The sequence below is a fragment of the Aspergillus mulundensis genome (genome assembly GCF_003369625.1).
Source record: "Aspergillus mulundensis strain DSM 5745 chromosome Unknown scaffold_3, whole genome shotgun sequence".
Classification (NCBI taxonomy): Eukaryota; Fungi; Ascomycota; class Eurotiomycetes; order Eurotiales; family Aspergillaceae; genus Aspergillus; species Aspergillus mulundensis.
Genome location: NW_020797891.1, coordinates 2911992 through 2929531, shown reverse-complemented (window position 1 = coordinate 2929531; position 17540 = coordinate 2911992). Strand labels below are relative to the sequence as shown.

The following is a 17540-nucleotide window of genomic DNA, read 5'->3' as shown; positions in this document are numbered from 1 at the left end:
CTATCCAAAACAGCCTTGTCTGAGGATTGGAGACTCGACGAGCCTGGACCATCCAGCAATATGCATGGCCTCACCACCATCCCGCCCTACGAGGATGGTATATTAACCCGATCTCTGCCCAGATCTGCGACTTGAAGATCAGCCAGCTCGTCATTCCTTTGGTACTTTCGTTTTTAGTCTATATCGCCGGTCGATATACTTCCATTCATTTTGAAAATGAAGCTCTTCCTTCTAGGTGCGGTGCTCTCTGCCGCGCAGAGCGTCACGGCTGCCCTAGATGCGTCACTCCTTGAGACCTACGTCGACTCTCTCGAGCTGACGTCCTCGTTCAACCCCGTTGAGGCTGCCTACTGGACCGGGTACAAGCACCACCGTCGTACCCCGTTCGCTGTCTCTCCTGATGGAGAGTCGGCGTACCTTGCGTACCTGGACTCGAGCGAGTCGGGTGTTCACATTCAGCAGGTTGACCCCAGCACCTTTGAGGCTGTGGGAACTACCGTTACTGTGTCTGGTGGTCAAGAAGGTACTTCACCTTGTCCCGCATAATGTATCAGATGGAGTTTCTAACGTGTACTGCAGCCGGTGGACTCGTCGCTCACAACGACGGCTTCGCCCTCCTCACCAACGAAGCCATGCCCTCCGGCACCACCAACGCCCCGTCCGACAGCACCCCCGTCCCCGTCCTCTACCGCTACACCAACGGCGAACAAACCTGGAAGACCTGGCTCGGTGGCCCCGACGTCGAGTCCAGCGAAGGCTACCTCGCCTCCCCCGATCTCAACGGTGACCTCGTCTACTCCTCCGACGCCGGCCTCTACGGCGCCTACTTCGTTGTGACCGCCTACTCCGGCTCTGCATCCGGCCACTACGGCGACTCGATCCAGTACGTCAACGACGACGGCGAGCTCCAGACCATCTCCGGCGCAACCAGCACCTGGGGCTGCAGCCACAACACCGGTATCGCCTTCGAAGCCGCCTCCGAAGCCCCCTTCGCCAGTATGTGCGCCGAGGACCAGGGCGCCATCTGGCTGAACACCAACGGCCAGGGCATGATGGACATCGGCGTCAAGGTCTCGAACGAGAACACAACCAACGGTGCCTCCGGTGAGCCCATGGGCGGTATGGGCGGCAGTTACTCCCAGCTCGTCAAGCTCGGCTCTTCCTCCAAGTACCTCTTCTCGTGGCCCACACGCGGTGCCATCGACGTCACCCTGAACGACTGGATGGGCGAGGGCTACACCCACGTTCTCCCGCGTAACCTGAACCGCAACGTCGCGGTCGCTCTCTTCTCCGACAAGAAGACTCTCGTCGGCGACCAGGCTACCTCCGTCATCGGCACTGAAGACGCCGACAGCCAGATCAACTGGATCACCGAGGGTGATGCCGACCACACGAACGTCCACGCTGCTGCTTTCGGCACCGATAACGCCCTTCTCACCTGGGAGGAGATCTCCGACCCCGTCTGCGATGAGTTCATTGCCATGGGCTGCCGTGGTACTTTCGCGGGCACGCACTTCCAGCAGGTTGACAGCACCGGTGCGGTCGTTGGAGCCGCCATCAACTCCTCTGACGTCTACGTTGCCGGTGACATGGTCAACATCGGCAGCAAGATCTGCTGGCCGTATGTGAGCATGGAGTGGGATCTCGACGGTACCGTCAACGAGTGGGATACTTCCAGCTCCACCACAACCAAGAAGATCTCCTTCGCTTGTATCTCGCTTTCTGGCTCCGGCTCCGGCTCTTCTTCTGGATCTGGCAGCGCTAGCGCCTCTGCTGGTGCCTCTGGCTCTGCTACCGCTACCGCTACTGCCTCCGCTACCGCTTCTGCCTCTGCCTCTGGCTCTGCATCCTCCGGCTCCGGCTCCGGCTCCCTCTCCCTCTCCACCTCCGTAGCCGCTGAGACCCAAGCCGTCTCCCAGACACAGACCGAAGCCGTGCCCACCTCCGTCGATGCCATCAGTGCCACCGAGGCCGTTCCCACCTCCGTCGATGCCATCAGCGCCACCCAGCTCCCCGCCTCCACTGACGGCGAGGCCGCGGCTGTCACGGCCCGCCCTAACCGGGGCAAGGGCAAGTGCAGGGCTCACTACCGCCACTAAGCGCTAGCCCTAGGGGGATGGTTGGATTGAGATAGAGATTGAAGAGCGTCGACTCTAGGTTTATAGACTGAAGCTGGCCTTGTTCTTTCTTCGAATTCTTTTCCAATGCAGATGGCATTATGTATTTTGTGTTGTATAGATGTCATGTATGTTGAGAAAGAAATATGGACCCTTGTTCAGTGTCGAATGTCCCTAGTGGCTTGAATATACACCGGTAGCTATCCGCTGCTAGGAAAGCTCGATTTGCTTTAATATAGAGTTGAAGGAGCAGCGTAGTCAACCTGAATAGTAGGGGGGCGACAGAATTGATAGATAGGGGAGCAAGTGAATGTTGTTTTAGAGGACGAAGTACTTTATGCCCAGAAAGGTCGATTTCAAGACTTACCAAGGTGGACGTCACTGTTAAGGGTGAAGTTTTTTTCAATGCGGAAGGCTCAGGCTAGATTGTAGTACATCAAGTCAATTGATTAGACGCTAGAAAATGGTACATGACGTGTGCTATGCAAGGATGGTGTATCTCAGCTGAAGAAAAGGGAGCAAACAAAGTAAGAAACCCAGGCTCAAAAACGTTCAAAGCGGCGAGTGACTAACATGGTCGGGTCAGTGGCGCCATTCTTCTTTTGACCTGTGTGGAACTCAAACATATCGTTCCATTCGTGGTTCTAGCATCCAAATCGTGGATGATGGTTGGATCTCTGAACATGGTTGCAGTGCGATGCGAAATATTAGGAAGGTATGATAGCAGTCCCACCCTGCAGTCGCTCTATGTGCTGATCAAGCATCTGCACAATTGTATGATGCCCTCTTCGCATAGCGATTGCCCTCGGAACCTCCCCAATGCTTGTTTTAGCAAAGACGTCTGCTCCATGATCCAGCAGTGCCTTTGCCGCCGCATCTCTATTGCTGTAAGCTGCCCAGTGTAGCAGTGTCCACCCATATTTACTATCTGACCAATTAAGATCAGCACCGTACTCGGCAAACAACGGCACCAACTCTTCATGATCTTCATGCACCACTGGCATGAACAAGATGTGGATGCCGTGCCGATCTATGTAGTTCGGGTCAGCTCCGCAGGAGAGCAGCTTCTGCACCATCCTCGTGTTCACTTGAGCAACTGCAATGTCCAATGGTAGGCCGTTCTCGTCCACGGCGTTGACGTCAGCACCACGCTTGATTAGAAGGTCAACGATGTCGTCGGCTCTTCTTATGGCGGCAGCAGAGAGGGGGGCTTTATGCTTGCCAATGCGATTGACAGCGGCGCCATGTGCTATAAGAAGCTGAACCATGTCTAGGCGTCCGATTAGGCACGCCATCGCCAACGGCGTGTAGCCGTTATTATTATGTATATCGACCTTGGCCCCATGAGTAATTAAGAATTGAGCCATCGAGACCGATCCGCTTGAAATCGCATAAGCCATGGGAAAGTCTCCTTGATTATCTTTCGCGTTTATATCGGCCCCATGCTCCAACAATAACTGGGCGGTTGCATCGTGTCCTCGTCGAACACATCGGTGGAGGGCAGTACATCCATCCAGGCCTTTGTAGTTGACATAAGATCGTATACGGAACTTCCATATCTTTCGCTTCAGCATCAGCATCAGTAACTTTCGTACCCATGGAGTAAGGCCAAAGCGCGCGGCTATATGAAGAGTCGAATCTCCAAGTGTCCACAAATCATCCTCCATATAAGTAGCGAACCACTTGTAAGCAACCGGCTCCTTTCCCCCGAACATAGGACGGGACATGTTGAAGATTGAATCGCCGTATGCCCTGGCGAAGCGAGCATGGTCCGTCCAATAGTGTATAGCATAGTTCAAGATAGGCGGTCGCTGAGGTCCAGGATTGTCGGTCTTACCGAAAGCATTTTCGATGAGATCCAGGCAAGTTTGGACAATTTCGAGGTGCCCCTCTTCCCAATCGATGTTAAGAGTGGCCACGGCCGAGTTACCATCATTATCCATAACCAAGTACTCGCGGACGGACTCGTGAATGAAGCTGATAGTTCTATCCTGCACCCGGAGAAGCGGTCGACAGAGCGCAAGCTGATCCAGCACCGATTGATCATGGTCCAATAGCGTTGAATCTTCTGTGTGGATAACACCTGCCAATTCATCAATGGTCAAAGGACGGAGCGCAAGGGCTACCCAGCATAAGATGAGACCACAAACTTGCCGGTGCTTTTCGTTGATTTTTAGCAAGACCCGGTTGTAAATTCCCGGCAGACCTTTGGGAAGAGTATCCAAGGAGGCTAGCAGCTCACTGCAGGTGGTTTTCTGTAGCAACTCGTTTATAACAAAACCAACCCACAGAAAAGTCCCTTCCGACCTTTGAAGGAGAAGTTTCTCAACATGCTCGGCCAGAGTCGAGTTAAAGCCATCAATTCTGTACAGCTCATTCACTCGGCTGCGAACAAATAGTGTGATGTCGCTGTTAATTTCTTCATCAAAGTCAGGATCCAGTTGAATTGTCGGCGAGCCCTTCATGGCATGAAGCTCCCGACTGACCACCGCCACCCGAAACCCCAACGAGGGATGGTCACCTTGTTTGCCTGAATAGAGCTGCTGAAATTTGGGCCCCAAGAAACTTATGGACTCCTCGTCGCACTCATCGAGTCCATCAATGACGCAGAAAACTTGACCAATTTCGGGATCATGCACGATGTCTCGGAAGATGGCCCAGAGTCCTTCTGGCGATGACAAAGTATAGTCCGCTTTCTCATCGGTGTCAAAGGAGGAATTTGCATGGCGAAAAAGGGTTGGGTTTTTGGTGATGATTTGGTGTATCAATCCACTAAGGACAGCCTTTGCGGAATTGCACTTGTCAGACTCGTGTTTGCAGAAATAGAACAGTAGGTCACTGCCGCTTCCTTTGATCTGCATGCGTCTTTCAAGGTCCTCGGTAAGATAGATTGACAGCATCGTCTTTCCTTTGCCAGGACCTCCACATATCCAAAGTAGTGGCGGCCCATCAGTGTTCAGCCAGGATTTGTAAAGCTCATTCTCACAAATCCACTCGCAGGTGCCGTCTACTCTAGCTCCTTTGCCAGTGACCAAATTGGCTCGTTCAACGCGAGGATCGGTCATAAACATCTTTTCAAAGCGGCGCCTGGTATCCACGTCAGCGGCAACCCCGGTAACTTGCGGAGCTGGAATGATATCGAAAATCTCCCTTGTGCACACCGCGGCTACTGTAGCTGCGTATCTCTGCCAATCTTTGTTCTTGTGCGAGTCACAGTAATCGCAGATACCGCGTACAACGAGACAAGGAAGGGTATTAACCACACCTGCTGCTTCCATCTCGAAGCAGAGAACACCCCCGAGTTCCCGGCTTAGCCTGTCTCGCGTGACACCGTCCTTAATGACCTGGTTACCTGAAGCAACAGTTCCATAATGTACTCGAATTTGTTCGACACGATCAGGCCTTTCTTTCAGTCTCACAGAGTCGCAGTCAGAACAGGAGTCTCCGACATGGTCGTATGTTGATTCATACAACCTATCCAACTTCGGCTTTTGGACGCCTTTGACTAGCGAAAGACGGGACGTAATGTAGTCGCTTCGATCTTTTCCCATTGCTTGGAATTTGGCAAGAGCATTGAGAAGCATCGTTGGCGGTGGATGGAGGTAGCCCGTTCGGCGGCTTTCTCCCCTAATTTCGATCTTCCCAAGGTCGTATTGGACAACGCCGCCGTAGTGGCCCTTAGGCTGACCGATTACAACATCACCAAGCCGTACATCCACTTCGTCGTTAGGAGCACCACCGGCGATGCCGACTAGAAAGCCAAACCTGATCGACCGGAATTTTTCCATCATCTGGGCGGTGCACACAGCGGCGGCGTTTGTCCCATAGCGACCAGCAGGCAAGGATACAATAACAACATTGTGCTCGCAAATCCTCCCAAGGCAATAGATGTTCGCCTCATGCGGCTCACGTGGTGGATCCTGGTGATGCTCATCCAGCATTATCCGGGCCGCCTCGAGCTCGAGCGGTAGGGCACAGACCCATCCTACGGTATAGCTTTCAAGTGGTAAGCGAGGCTTTTTCATGGCGTAGTGTTAGGAGCATGATGTGGTGATTCAAAAGTGCAAATTGACCCGTTTTGATATGCCCGGCCGCTTGCTGGCGAGTGAGGCTGAGGTCGATAATGCGGGGCGCAGCGCCCGAGCGCCAACGACCCTGGCGCAGCATGGCGTTGAGGTTGAGGAGCCAGAAGGAGGACCAATCGTCCTAAGTTCCTCGAATAACTTCTCAAGAGCTGTATGGAAGCGTGCGGTCACATGAATGAAGATATAGATCAGGAAGCCAGCTGTATGGATTCGAAAGGCATCGTTTCATAGCTGCAACAATAACCAAGCTCAGACCAGCGCATATAGAACAGCACCGTAAGCATTTGAGATCAATTATGATAAACTATGAACCGTCAACGCGAAACTGGAGTGATTGGAGATGAGAAAGCGGCAGTGGTGGAGGATCTAGAAGCTTCCGCCTCAGGCATCAAATTAGTCAGCAGCGGTCCGGAGCTTGAGGTCGATCTCCAGAATCTTCAGAGCTGGGGATCTTGTCGGAGAAGCCATCTTGTCACCGCGCCCTCGTCCTTGTCATCCTCGCCACAACCTCACTTCAACCTCGCTGATCCTCAAGAACTCATCGGCCCCTCATCTTACCCTTTTTCCTGCATACCGCATCGCCCTCACAATGGCCAACTACCTCGCCTCCATCTTCGGAACCGAACAAGACAAGGTCAACTGCTCCTTCTACTACAAGATCGGCGCCTGCAGACACGGCGACCGGTGCTCGCGCAAACATGTCAAGCCGTCTTACTCCCAGACGGTCCTGATGCCAAACATGTACCAGAACCCCGCCTACGATCCCAAGAGCAAAATGAACCCGAGTCAACTGCAAAACCACTTTGATGCATTCTACGAGGACGTCTGGTGCGAGATGTGCAAATACGGCGAGTTGGAGGAATTAGTAGTGTGCGACAACAACAACGACCGTAAGTCATCGCTCCCTGGTTTATATGTCGCAGAACTAACACTCGTCTCCGCAGATCTGATCGGAAACGTCTACGCCCGATTCAAGTACGAAGAGGATGCGCAGGCCGCCTGCGATGCGCTCAACTCTCGATGGTATGCCGCGCGACCGATATATTGCGAGTTATCACCAGTCACCGATTTCCGAGAAGCGTGCTGCAGGCTCAATAGTGGCGAGGGCTGTGTACGCGGCGGGTTCTGCAACTTCATCCACCGGAAAGACCCCAGCAACGAGCTCGACCGTGAGCTTCGCCTCAGCACGAAGAAGTGGTTGAAGGACCGTGGTCGCGATGCCCGGAGCGCCAGCCGCAGTCCTAGCCCGGAGCCTACACGGCGGAGATACTGAACGATTGTCTGTTTTATAGCGGCGTTGGGAGAATGATCGTGTACTTTATTTATGATATCACAGTATAGCAACGGCGTGGCTACCTACTAATGGAAAAGCAATTAAATGCCTAAAATATGTGTCCTGTACTCCGTAGCAATCCAGAGATCCGGGGCGCCCGCCTCAGCGTTCCTGATTGGGAGATATGGGAGGTCTTGGCGTTTTTGATTTTGGCGCGTCTGTCGCGTCCCCCGGCGGACAAAGAAAGACACCCCGCAATCATCTTTCGACACTGACTATTTCAAAGCAATTCATTACCTGCTGTCGCATCGCGTCAATTCTCCAGCATATTTTTCGTACCACTAAAAACTAGCATCTCAAATGTCACGAAGACAGGGCTACGATGACAGCAATCGGGCGTTCCTCCAGGCCCTGATGGCCCGGTCAACGATGACCCTCACAGAAGCAAAGCCCATACTCGCCGCCATCCTCTCAGTGCACGGTAAGTCAAGAATCCGAAACGAAGCAAGCCAGCTTACTGACCTGTCCCAGGAGGCGAAACCGTCTCCCCTAACGCCATCACAGAAAACCACCTGAACTCATTCGTCATGGCCGCGAACAGCGCAATCTCACCCCTCGACCTCGAAATCCGCAGTACCATCCCTCAAGTCGAGCTCGACGACCCCACAAACGAACAAGTGAACCCCGAACGCGTCTACGCCTTGGTAAACACAACAAGCGACGGCCTGACGCAACTCGCGACAACACATACGGCCGACGAGATCTCCTACGTCAAACGTGTTCTGGACAAGATGTTCGAAACGAATAACAATAAGATTACGGAGGCAATTTCTCTCAGTACAATGGAGGCTCTTAACGAGTGCAAAGTCGGCGGAAGCAACCGACGCGAGTCCGGCTCCGCAACACAAGCTACCCAAGGCGGGGCGGCGCAGCCGCTGACTATGGGACAGGCGGAGACAGTCCTGAAGCAGCTCTGCGAAGATGGCTGGTTTGAGAAGAGCCAGAAGGGGTTTTATACGCTGAGCCCACGCGGATTGATGGAGTTGAGGGGTTGGCTTGTTGCGACGTATAATGATGAGAATGAAGGCGGGCGGAGAAATCAGAAGATCAAGTTCTGCGCTGCTTGCAAGGACATTATCACGATTGTATGTTGTCTCCTAATTTTTTACGAGTTATGATGTGCTGACCGAACAGGGACAACGATGCGGTAACCGTGACTGCGCCGGCCGATTACACGACCGCTGTATGCGCAACTTCTTCCGAGTGCAGAAGGCAGAGCAATGTCCGATATGCAGGGCGCCATGGCCGGGTGATAAATATGTCGGCGAGCGTGCTATATCCTCAGGCCAGAGACGGAGCAATGTCCGACCTAGCGGAGTGGGACCAAGCACGCAGTTGACCCAGGCTACGGATGAGATGAGCGAGGAAGAATCCGATTGAGCAATCGAGAACTGACGACAACCGGATATTGCAGTGACAATTGAAGGCGAACCCCCTACGGTCCATTGAGAAGCTGCACATCTTTGCAGATTACAGATGGTCCCGCCCTACTCGCACTACGCACACGACGCGGACATCAGTCAGTTTCACTGCTCCAAGGCGGCACAGCTGGCCCCGACCACTCAAACTGTGTCCATACAATGCGAGCACTATTCGACGTAGCTAAGATGACTTGATGACACGCATCATGAAATGAACCGGCCTGCGGAATCAACATTTCAACAAGAGCAAGCTATGACATATACCCGAAACCTATGTACCACGAAACCAATGAATCAAGAATCATCTGCCGGTACTGGCAAATCATCATGGAAAACAACCTTTCTCCCCTGCTTCTCCATAGCCTCGATAGCATTCTTCTTGCGCAACTCACGGGCTTCTTCTTCTGACAAAAGCACGAAGTCATGTTTCAGCAGCTTCGTCCCCACCTTAACACCGTACTTCTTCGCCATCTCCTCGTCTTCGACAGTCGACAGGTCAACGACGAGTGACTCCTTCACGCCGAACACCGGATCTGACGATTCGTAGGGGTCTCCGCGGGGGTAGAGCGCACTACATCGACCAATTATTAGCACATCCGCCATCAAAATATTGCAGAAAAGGACCAGGACCAATATGGCACACTCACGTAATCAAGAGATCCCATCCAGGCTTATCAAGCATAAAATGCACATGCCCCGGCCGATTCGGATGCCTCCCCAGCGCCTTGAGCATCTTCCCAACAGGCCCATCCATCGGAATCGGGTACGGCACGGGCACAATCGCCTGAAACCAAAACAATCCGTCCTCATCACTCCTCAACACACCCCTCCCATCCGGGCCCTCCCGATTCGGATTCTGCACATCATAGAACCCCTTCGAGTCACCCTCCCACACATCAACCTTCACATCGGGAATCGGGTTCCCCGCCGTATCCTTGATAGACGCCAGGACGAAAAGCGGCGTCGCGTCGGGGTCCGTGTGCAGTACTGCCCCGTGAGACATATCAACTGCATCGTGCGTATGGAACGGGCCTAGGACTGTCCCCTCTGTGGCGGGCGGCTGGCGCGGGTGATTTATCGCGTCGACGAGCGAGGATACACCGAGCGTATCAGAAAGCAGGATAAACTCGTGCCGCAGATCATCGCTAATCTGCCCGATCTCCGTGAGGAATTTGATTCCGTAGCTCCATTCTTCGGTGGACAGGCGCGTCTCAAGACAGAATTCGTGCAGGTGGGAGACGATTTGGTGGAGGAGGTACTTGAGTCGTGGGGACGGGCATTGGCTGTTTACGATGTGCACGTTTTCGGTGATGTTTTCGGTTGTCAGGTCTTTCATGGGCGGGAGGCCTGTGGGAGGGGTAGTGGGGGGCATTTTGTCGCGTTGCGTTGCTCGAGGGGGATGTCGGATTGTAGGGCGAATGCGTTGATCGAGCTCTGAGGCTGGAATTAAGATCGAGTGTACCTATAAACCTGGTGATATTCCCAGAAACAAGAAGTAAAGGGTTCTTGAGCAGTCAGCGTCAATTGAGCCACATATACCCCTGAGGAGGGGAGCTTTTTGTACCTCGAGAAGCTGAGCGGCCCCACATGTAAACTGGAGATCATGCGATGTAAAGAGTAGGACTCTACGAAGATTACGTAGGATCAGCAGCTGCAGTACAGAGTTGGCAAAGGAGGACAGAAAACCCCACATGCGATTCAGGGAGCGGGGAAGATCGATCAGCTCCAGTGGTTTGCGCACCTGTAGGTATTGTGGGGAAGCTGCGGCCGTATTTCCGCCGATTATTAATTCTGGTATTCTTATTGCGAGGAATATTATCTATCTTGTTCATAGGAGTGATAATGTTCCTCTGTATATGTCGACGCCATGGGGGCAGGGTAGAGCTTGATAATGATTTCGCCCGTCCCACTCGCCAAATATATTGTCTACCTCGAGTTCGTCTGTGCCGCGCTGGTTCGACTCCCCCATCGCGGTGTTCACGGCATCATCATCCATTCCCCGAGTACGCCTTCTGCGTATAAGAAACCAATGAGTCGGGCGATGATAGTAGCCCCGCAACGCCGCCGAGGACTGCGCCAGCTATGGCGCCTTCGCTAATGGAGTTTCCGCTAGGAGGATAAACCGGAAGGATCATGGTGAAGAGGAAACCTAGCGAGCAATTGGTGAGTAACGGGAAAGGACCTTGCTTTATGTAATCGGCTGCTGCAGTGAGGACGGAATGGGTTGGTAGCGCGGACATTCAATCTACTAGGTCAATGCATGCCCATGGTTGCTAAATGGGCAGGCTGGCCGTACGTCGGATACATTGCGGACGACTTCCGATTGTGCGTCGTATGCAAATGCCGGGCGATCATAGCAAACTGCTGAAGGATTATCAGCTCAGGCCTGGCGCCCACCGATTCCGAATATCTGACGCTCAAACATTTGGCAGGTATGTGACATTCGACCATTCGCCAGACTCAGCGCGAAAGCATCTGAAGCAGGAACGGAGAGGTATGTCCTTAGTACGATTAGCGCGGCCTGAAGAAAGATGGGTCAAGAGCCATACACGTCGGTGAGGATATCCTTGGATTCCAAATCCGCGCTGTTGCTAACATAGATTTGCCATGAGGAGGACTTAGGCTCGTGGATGGTTGATGCGCAGAATTGGTTCCGTGGTGTCACGTTGCCGGTTGTTGGCTGCTTGTACCATTTTTGCTCTTCGTTATCGTAGACCTGAAAACAATCTCATGCGTTCTGTTCTTATGAGGTTCTCGACCGCGTTCAAGGTGGCAAAACCTTCCTGAGTGAGTTTCGCATCTATCCCATCTTGAATAGATGGACTTCACCGCCGACAAATGTCAGTGCACCCATTGAGCTCATCCTTGTACGGGCACAAAAGGCTCGTTCAAGACGGTGGAAGGACCGAATCCACGTCGGAGGAGGCGACATTGCGCTGACCGGGCCTGTAAGAACTGGGTCCTTGTCCGCGACCGCCGTTTATGTCGTGCCTCTCAAGCTCAACCCAGACACCTCCACCAGAAAGCACGTTGTCAGTAACCCCAGCAAAAGAAAAGCCATGGCCTGGCGCATCGCTGGTAAGACACCTGGTGGATCCCGTGAAGATGCTACCGGCATTCTTTAAAAAATAAATAATGAGTACATGAGTCGCTACTACTGGGATAAGAGTAAGTACTGACCATAATTGTTCCCTGTGCAGTAGGCAGTTCTAATTAATTCCAGGCTCGGCATCTTTGTGTTCCTGGACACATTCAAGGCAACGCTGTTTTGGGCAGGTACCATTAGTAAGGCATCAATATTGGAGATACTTGAATCTATACTGCAAACTCGTGTTGTACACGCTGATTCTTCGGTAGTTGTGTTGCTGCTTCGATATCCGCTGAGCTAGTACACTGCCTGGATTTCCGGGGCGTCCGTACCTATGTGCTGCGCAGGTTAGCTCGGTAACAAGCGCTATGGAGGGAATTATACTACTGGACACCAGGAGCACGGGCCTTGCTTGCCTACTGCAACTGCCATGAACCATCCGCGATGTTGTACGTACAGACTCCGTCATCCGGCGGAGTGTTGTTTATGCGGGGTCCGCCGTGGGTGTAAAGGGTGGTTTTGCCTCCGTTTGCCCAAGTCGTTTGGTCTCTGAGTTTCATGACATGGGAGAGAACAGGATGCAACTTGTAGTTTGCGCCGTTCTTCACGTCAACTCGCGATAAGAGATCCAACTCGACCGAGTAGGGCGAGCTCGACGACGTATTCGAGCCATTTTTGTCACCGGAGATCAATTCTCCGCGAACAGGGTTCATGCCTCGGAGACTGCGAGCTGGTCAGGTTGGCGTTGAGAGGATTCAAAATATATGCAGACTTACTTTGGCGTTTCTTATCTTGTGGAATTGCCAAGGGTTGCGGACTAGCCATCGCTGTCTGGGTGGCTTGTAGCTTCTACCGTGATGACTCGCTGGCGGAGCTATAAGAACCGCGGAGGATTTGAATCTTGCAACATTCGGGTCTCTGAAGTCTGACGCAGTGATGTATTCGATGTCGAACTTGAGGCGAGGCCGGCTCGGCTAGTTTGGATAGCTTCTCATGTCCTGTGGAGGCGCCGTCGAACGAGACTTGGGAGACGAGACTTGGGAGAATCAAGGACGGCGGGAGGAAGGTATTGATGTCGCTGGATCTTATGCAGACTTAAGCCGTTCAAGGCGAAGGAATCTGACCAGAGCAGCCAGCTTCAGTTGGTTCTGGTGGTTAAGAATGTCAGTGCTGGAAGTGTTCTAGGACCAACCCGGGGAAGGAACACGTGGGGCCACGTGCTTCAAGCAGGCCATCATTCCTCCGTCGTCCTCTTCTCTTTCGTCCTCAACCACTGATCCCTACGGACAGCATAGCGAGGCTAGAACTTCCCACATTCTTCTGGTGACCAAGATGATGCTTGAGAAGCATCAGCAACGCCCGACGAACCCAGAGACAACAAAAGTGCGACCCGAGCATCGGAATTCAAACAAACATCGCAACAGAAGGTATGTACTAAGCTATAGCCTATATCCGTCTATTTACTCTTCGATGCCCTGTCGACTGACTTGTTGTGTAGGGTTGATTAGGAGTCAGACCCACCGGGGTTATCTCTGTACGTAGCGGAGTTCCACCCTTCAAGCTTAGACCTCCCCGAAAGACGCTCACAGAACAACTTCTCAACTCTGCCCGTTGGACGGATGAGTTACGGGTTTTCTGCCCACATTCAGCCTATACTTCCCGGATCATGTTTGCCGCGGCGGAATGAAGCGAAGGCGAAGCTTATATGTGCCAAGACAGCCAATATACTTGAGACAGGGGCCGGATTTAGCCTATTTATAGTGATGCGAAACACAGCTTCTCGCTTGACACCGTTCTGCGTTTCATCTTGACATCCAAGTGGGCTCTCCTCCGCTGTCAACCGAATAGCGACCACTCACGGAGCCACGGACTTCATGAATCAACCGGCCGCTTGAAGGATATTGTCCTTCAAACTCCTGATCTCCACAAATAGCAGTACCTCCGGTTTCAATGACGGACTTGCCTATAAAGCAGCCCGAGCTGCTTCACTTCTACCGCACAGTCAACACAAACAACCGTCACCATGGTCTCCTTCTCATCCCTCCTCCTTGCGTGCTCTGCGGCCACCGTTTTTGCTGCCCCCTCCGACCAGAGCGTCGCCGAGCGTTCCCTGGCTGAGCGCTCTACCGGCAGCTCCACCGGCACCAGCGGCGGCTACTACTACTCTTTCTGGACCGACGGCGGCGGCGACGTCACTTACACCAACGGCGATGGCGGCTCCTACACTGTTGAGTGGTCGGACGTTGGCAACTTTGTCGGCGGAAAGGGATGGAACCCTGGAAGCTCCCAGTATGTGGCCTTCAAGTATCCTAGCGGGGGAAGCTAATTGTGCAGGACCATCACCTACTCCGGCTCCTTCAACCCAAGCGGCAACGGCTACCTCTCTGTCTACGGCTGGACGCAGAACCCCCTGATCGAGTACTACATCGTCGAGTCGTACGGCGATTACAACCCCGGCACCGCTGGAACCCACCAGGGGACTGTTGAGTCCGACGGCTCAACCTACGACATCTACACCGCGACTCGCGAGAACGCGGACTCAATTGAGGGTACTGCCACCTTTACTCAGTTCTGGTCCGTTCGCCAGAACAAGCGCGAGTCTGGCAGCGTCACCACCCAGAACCACTTCGATGCCTGGTCCAACCTCGGCATGACCCTTGGTACCCACAACTACCAGATCGTGGCTGTCGAGGGCTACCAGAGCAGCGGATCTGCTTCCATTACCGTTTCCTAAACGTCCTTCCATCAGGGCCGTTTCAGTCTAATCCGTTGACAATACCTTGGCCTTTGACTACTCATCATGGGTTTAAGCCCAAAGACGTTGCCACTGTTATTTCTCCTATGTTGTATCATTCTTTGTCTATATTTCATGTATGCTGTCACTCAACATCAATAACAACCTTCGAAAAATGTTTTTGCTGCTCCAGATACTCATACGCCTCCTTCACCTCAGCAAATGTGAAGACCCGCTCATCTACCACAGGCTTAACACCCTTCTCCTCAATAAGAGCATTCATTTCCCTGAACTGCTCCCGCGTTCCTAACAAGAATCCCCTCGTGGTGCAAAGATGCGTCAGACCATCCATGATGGACGGTACCTGAACATTCTCGGACGCACCAAGTAGCCCAGTCAGCGCAACGAGTCCATCCGTCTTCACGGCCTTGAGCGACTGTGCTACGGTCGAGGGACCACCGACGTCGACGACTGTATCGAATCCGCGGTTGTTTGGCGTAAGTGATTTCGCAACCTCGCCCCAATTGGGAGTGATCTTATAGTTTATGATGTGATGCGCGCCGAGGGAGGAGAGCCTTGCGCCCTTGGCATCGGAGCTGGTCGTTGCGATGACAGTTGCGCCGGTTGCGACGGCGAACTATGCCTCGTCAGTCTTATCATCTTCCTCCAACTAAGCTGCAACAAAGCTAATATGGTGGAGGCCAACAGGGAATGACTTACCTGCAAAGCAGCAACACTAACCCCTCCACTCCCCTGGACAAGCACATACTTCCCCTCCAGCGCCTTGCCGACATCGACAACTCCCGTCTTCGCAGCGGCAAGCCCCGGTCCAAAAAGCGCATTCCAAGCTGTCAACCCCGAGCACGTCAGTGTCGCAGCCTCCCTATACCCCAGCGTCTTCGGCATATGCACCAGACTCGTCTCGTGCAAAACCGCGTATTTCCGCAACGTCCCGTGAACGCCTTGTCCCAGGCCCGCACCGATATCCGCAAATGTGGCCGGCTCGTTGTCGCCTTGGTGAACGGTGAGATGCGCGACCACTTTATCTCCGGATTTGAAGGTTGATACTGCGCTTCCGACTTTGAGGACTTCGCCGGCGCCGTCGGAGGAGGGGGTTATGGGGGGTGTGAGGGGGAGGCCGAACTTGCCCTAAGCATAGCATGACGCGTTAGTAAGACCTTTAAGGAGAAAAAAGGGGAAAGTACGGACCTCCGCAATCGCCAACTCGCGGTAATTCAACGCGGCGGCGTGGATGCAGACGAGAACGTCATTTGGTCCGAGCGGCGGGAGCTCAAAGGCATCGACGAATTCGAGGGACGAAGGGCCGTTCTGGCCCGTTAGGATCCAGGCTGGGGTCGTTGTGATATCCGACATGGTATGCTGCGCAACGCGTCGTATCTCTGCGAGGACACTCGGAACAAGTGACATAACTCGGTCTGGGGACTGGGGACATGTGGTTTATAAGCAGCGGTTCCAACGGAAGGCTGCAGAATCCACTGTGGGGATGGCCTGAAGAATTCGAGTCATGAAGTACCCACTTGTTCCGAGATTTTGAACGCGGCTGGGGTTTCTTGAGGTTATCATTATTGTCGAAGAATTGAACTTGTACGAGGAAGTTGTACTGCTATTGTGATACGTTGATGTCTGGGTACCGTAGCGGCGCTGCCTGGATTTGAGGAAGGAGCGACCAAAACTTCCACACTCTTTTTTACCTAACTTTCTCTCTTTCATACGATAAACCCGCCAGGGACCGTTGGACTCTATCAAGGCTACCGGCTAAAGTACCCAGTTCATGACTTCTTAGTTACAGTACATCGCACAGCATAAATGCCTAATATCTAAGGCAGACCACAACCATACCTAAACCTTACCGCGTGTATGCTTGGTTTAAGCTTATGACGTACCTACCACGCCCACACGTGAACTGGACCCTGTTGACCTGGCCCTTCTTTCTGGTCGCGATCTGGGGTTGTATCGTCTGCTGTATTCATTCTATTTCTAGATAGGCGAGACTATAGCGCTACCCTAGGCTACCAAGCAACCAAGTTCTTAAATATTCTCCGGGCTTAAACATGTTTCTTTCATGCTGGCTAGCTAGCTGTATACAAGGTCAACGCAGATCGATTCACTGGAAACTCCCAAGCACCAGGCGAGCTCCAGCGCAATACCACCCCAATTCTCTTCGTCGTGCAGCGGCCTGTCATCGATTCGGCTGCGTAGACGTTGCCCAGAACATCAGCCGCTTAATGGGCGGACGGTGACGTAAATGGCCGGGGAACAGCCTCCAGCTGCCCCTACATGGACGCGTCTCGGCCAGAAGGCAAGATCTTGGTGAGCTTGGTGATCTGGATGGCAGGTTCGCGTCGTATTGTCACGGCGCTGAAAGGATCACCAGCTCGCTTAGCTGGACCAGTAATCGTTGACCGGGGTGGAAGTCCGGAAGGCAATCGAGCTTGGTTCGTGTGGAGAGAGTTTGATTGTACTAGAACGTCAGCTGAGACGCGATGGGACGCGATGGGTGTCTGGAGAATGGCGTAGGGTACTTTCTGTTGGTGGGCTGGAATTATTCTGTGATGATGGGATGGGATGGGATTGAGATGGGGATGGGAGGGTGGCAGATGCGATGTGTATGGAGATGGGGATGGAAAGTGGTTGATGCGGAAAGCTGCATCAACGGCCCGTTGTTTCTGGATCACCACTTGAGTCCTAACATTGATTGGCAGAGAATAGGACAATTGATTCCTGTGACTGTCCTGTCTTGT

At 53.1% G+C, this 17540-nt stretch overlaps 8 protein-coding genes across 8 annotated transcripts; 4 read left to right on the top strand and 4 right to left on the bottom strand.

Moving 5' to 3' along the window:
- Positions 1-216: 216 nt before the first annotated feature.
- DSM5745_04377 (uncharacterized protein) lies at positions 217-2099 on the top strand (the record flags this gene model as incomplete). Its single annotated transcript, XM_026746393.1, has 2 exons — positions 217-523; positions 580-2099. 2 exons carry the CDS (start codon positions 217-219, stop codon positions 2097-2099), a joined length of 1827 nt encoding a protein of 608 aa, XP_026605389.1.
- Positions 2100-2824: 725 nt separating this feature from the next.
- On the bottom strand, positions 2825-6142 carry DSM5745_04376 (uncharacterized protein; the record flags this gene model as incomplete). Its single annotated transcript, XM_026746392.1, has 1 exon — positions 2825-6142. One exon carries the CDS (start codon positions 6140-6142, stop codon positions 2825-2827), a length of 3318 nt encoding a protein of 1105 aa, XP_026605388.1.
- Positions 6143-6791: 649 nt separating this feature from the next.
- On the top strand, positions 6792-7475 carry DSM5745_04375 (zinc finger CCCH domain-containing RNA-binding protein; the record flags this gene model as incomplete). The annotated part of the gene is made up of 2 exons (XM_026746391.1): positions 6792-7092; positions 7147-7475. The coding sequence occupies 2 exons, from the start codon at positions 6792-6794 to the stop codon at positions 7473-7475; spliced, it is 630 nt and encodes a 209-aa protein (XP_026605387.1).
- Positions 7476-7835: 360 nt separating this feature from the next.
- On the top strand, positions 7836-8915 carry DSM5745_04374 (non-structural maintenance of chromosomes element 1 family protein; the record flags this gene model as incomplete). The annotated part of the gene is made up of 3 exons (XM_026746390.1): positions 7836-7956; positions 8007-8620; positions 8670-8915. The coding sequence occupies 3 exons, from the start codon at positions 7836-7838 to the stop codon at positions 8913-8915; spliced, it is 981 nt and encodes a 326-aa protein (XP_026605386.1).
- Positions 8916-9250: 335 nt separating this feature from the next.
- Positions 9251-10328, bottom strand: DSM5745_04373 (intradiol ring-cleavage dioxygenase; the record flags this gene model as incomplete). Its single annotated transcript, XM_026746389.1, has 2 exons — positions 9251-9527; positions 9604-10328. The coding sequence occupies 2 exons, from the start codon at positions 10326-10328 to the stop codon at positions 9251-9253; spliced, it is 1002 nt and encodes a 333-aa protein (XP_026605385.1).
- A 1921-nt stretch (positions 10329-12249) lies between these two features.
- Positions 12250-12869, bottom strand: DSM5745_04372 (uncharacterized protein; the record flags this gene model as incomplete). Its single annotated transcript, XM_026746388.1, has 3 exons — positions 12250-12383; positions 12502-12774; positions 12821-12869. 3 exons carry the CDS (start codon positions 12867-12869, stop codon positions 12250-12252), a joined length of 456 nt encoding a protein of 151 aa, XP_026605384.1.
- Positions 12870-14067: 1198 nt separating this feature from the next.
- Positions 14068-14778, top strand: DSM5745_04371 (glycoside hydrolase family 11 protein; the record flags this gene model as incomplete). The annotated part of the gene is made up of 2 exons (XM_026746387.1): positions 14068-14333; positions 14379-14778. The coding sequence occupies 2 exons, from the start codon at positions 14068-14070 to the stop codon at positions 14776-14778; spliced, it is 666 nt and encodes a 221-aa protein (XP_026605383.1).
- A 145-nt stretch (positions 14779-14923) lies between these two features.
- Positions 14924-16152, bottom strand: DSM5745_04370 (zinc-dependent alcohol dehydrogenase family protein; the record flags this gene model as incomplete). Its single annotated transcript, XM_026746386.1, has 3 exons — positions 14924-15415; positions 15499-15927; positions 15988-16152. 3 exons carry the CDS (start codon positions 16150-16152, stop codon positions 14924-14926), a joined length of 1086 nt encoding a protein of 361 aa, XP_026605382.1.
- Between the last annotated feature and the right edge of the window lie 1388 nt (positions 16153-17540).